The sequence below is a fragment of the Mandrillus leucophaeus genome, unplaced genomic scaffold (assembly GCF_000951045.1).
Source record: "Mandrillus leucophaeus isolate KB7577 unplaced genomic scaffold, Mleu.le_1.0 Scaffold18, whole genome shotgun sequence".
NCBI classification, from domain to species: Eukaryota; Metazoa; Chordata; class Mammalia; order Primates; family Cercopithecidae; genus Mandrillus; species Mandrillus leucophaeus.
In genome coordinates, this window is record NW_012101809.1 from 4,214,251 (window position 1) to 4,216,074 (window position 1,824).

Below are 1,824 nucleotides of genomic sequence, written 5' to 3' on the forward strand. Positions count from 1 at the left end.
ACTTTCACTCTTGTTGCCCAGGCTGCAGTGCAATGGCACTATCACAGCTCACCGCAACCTCCGCCTCCCAGGTTCAAGTGATTCTCCTGCCTCAGGCTCCCAAGTAGCTGGGATTACAGGCATGTGGCACCACACCCGGCTAATTTTTGTATCTTTAGTAGAGACGGGGTTTCTCCATGTTGGTCAGGCTGGTCTCAAACTCCCGACCTCAGGTGATTCGCCCGCCTTGGCTTCCCAAATTTCTGGAATTACAGATGTGAGCCACTGCGCCCACTAGTTACTACTTTCTAACCATACTGTCAATCTCAGTTCAAGCTTACCTTCCTCCCAGAAGCTGTTCTGGACTTTCTTGACGAGTTCCTAGGTCTTATCTTTTACGCACTGTCACCTAATCTGTACTTTTCCTTCCTAACATTTATTGTAGTCACAATTTTATCTGCGTAATTATTTTACCATCTTTCATTAGACTGCAAGTTTTGTGAGGATGACCTAAACAATATAATAATGTGTAATGTGCTTTGAAGATGCTTGGAAGAAAAGCATAAGCTAGGTGTGGTGGCTCATGCCTGTAATCGCCGCACTTTGGGAGGCCAAGGTGGGATGATTGCTTAAGACCAGGAGTTCGAGATCAGCCTGAGCAACATAGCGAGGCCCTGCCTCTACCAAAAAAGTAAAAATAAACCAGATGTGGTGGCACATGCCTGTAGTCCTAGCTACTCGGGAGGCTGAGGCAGGAGGATCACGTGAGCCCAGGAGTTTGAGGCCACAGTGAGCTACAGTCATGCCACTGCACTCTAGCCTGGACAACAGAGCAAGACCTTGTCTCCAATAAATACATAAATTGTAAAAGCATAGGATAATCATAAAGCGTGCTGAGAATTTTTCATATTTGACCTTTCCGTTGCATTCTTTCCAGTTCCTTTTTCTTTTCTTCTTCATGTGTCTGGAGCAGCCCACATTGCCACAGAGAACTTGGCTGTTCTGAAACAATTCTGAGTGAAGGCAAAGTACCGTTTGGATGGTCTTTCATGCCCAGCAATAGTGGCTCACAGAATAATGTTGATAGTAGGAGCTCAGAGAAGTTAGGTAGCCCAAGGTCACACGGTTAATAGCCCTACTGTAAGAGCTGGGCTTTGAACCCAGATCCAGCTAACTCTTTTTGTTTTTTTTTTTTTTGAGACAGGGTCTGACTCTGTCACCCAGGCTAATGTGCAGTGGTGTAATCATGGCTCACTGCAGCCTCAACCTTCTGGGCTCAAGCAGTCCTCCCACCTCAACCTCCCAAGTAGCTGGGACTACAGGTGTGCAACATCACACCCAGCTAATTTTATTGTTATTTTTGGTTGAGACGGGGTTTTGCCATGTTGTCCAGGCTAGTCTCAAACTCCTAGGCTCCAATAATCTGCCCACCTTGGCCTCCCAAAGTGCTGAAATTATAGGCATGACCCACCACACCTGGCACCAGCGAATTCTTAACTACTTAGGCTTTGTGTAGATCTTGAGCCACCTGGAGGTGTTTGAGTCCTAGGTGTGCAATGATTAGGCTCCTCATATAAGGAGGGGTGGAAGAGCACAGGCAGCATTTCCACACCACTGTTCTTTGCTGTGGGTTTGCATGAGAGGAGACATAGATTTCATGATATCTTGTATTGGCTTGAGGCTGCTAGGTCAGAGTGGACAGGGGATGTGGAGGATAATAAAACCTTAAAGTTGAAGGAGACAACTTTAAGTTGTCTTTTTTTTTTTTGAGATGGAGTCTCGCTCTGTCGCCCAGGCTGGAGTGCAGTGGCCGGATCTCAGCTCACTGCAAGCTCCACCTCCCGG

At 46.9% G+C, this 1,824-nt stretch overlaps 1 protein-coding gene across 3 annotated transcripts in view; it reads left to right on the forward strand.

The window, feature by feature from the left end:
• Positions 1-1,824, forward strand: part of WBP1L (WW domain binding protein 1-like) — an 82,875-nt gene that overhangs the window by 58,401 nt on the left and 22,650 nt on the right. Inside the window, exon 1 of one of the 3 annotated variants that reach the window (XM_011977484.1) lies at positions 698-724. The exons of the other annotated variants lie outside the window; for them this stretch is intronic. Within the exon in view, the coding sequence (XP_011832874.1) occupies positions 698-724 (27 nt within the window). Of the gene's footprint in view, positions 1-697; positions 725-1,824 lie in introns of those variants that run through there. 3 annotated transcript variants of the gene reach the window in all.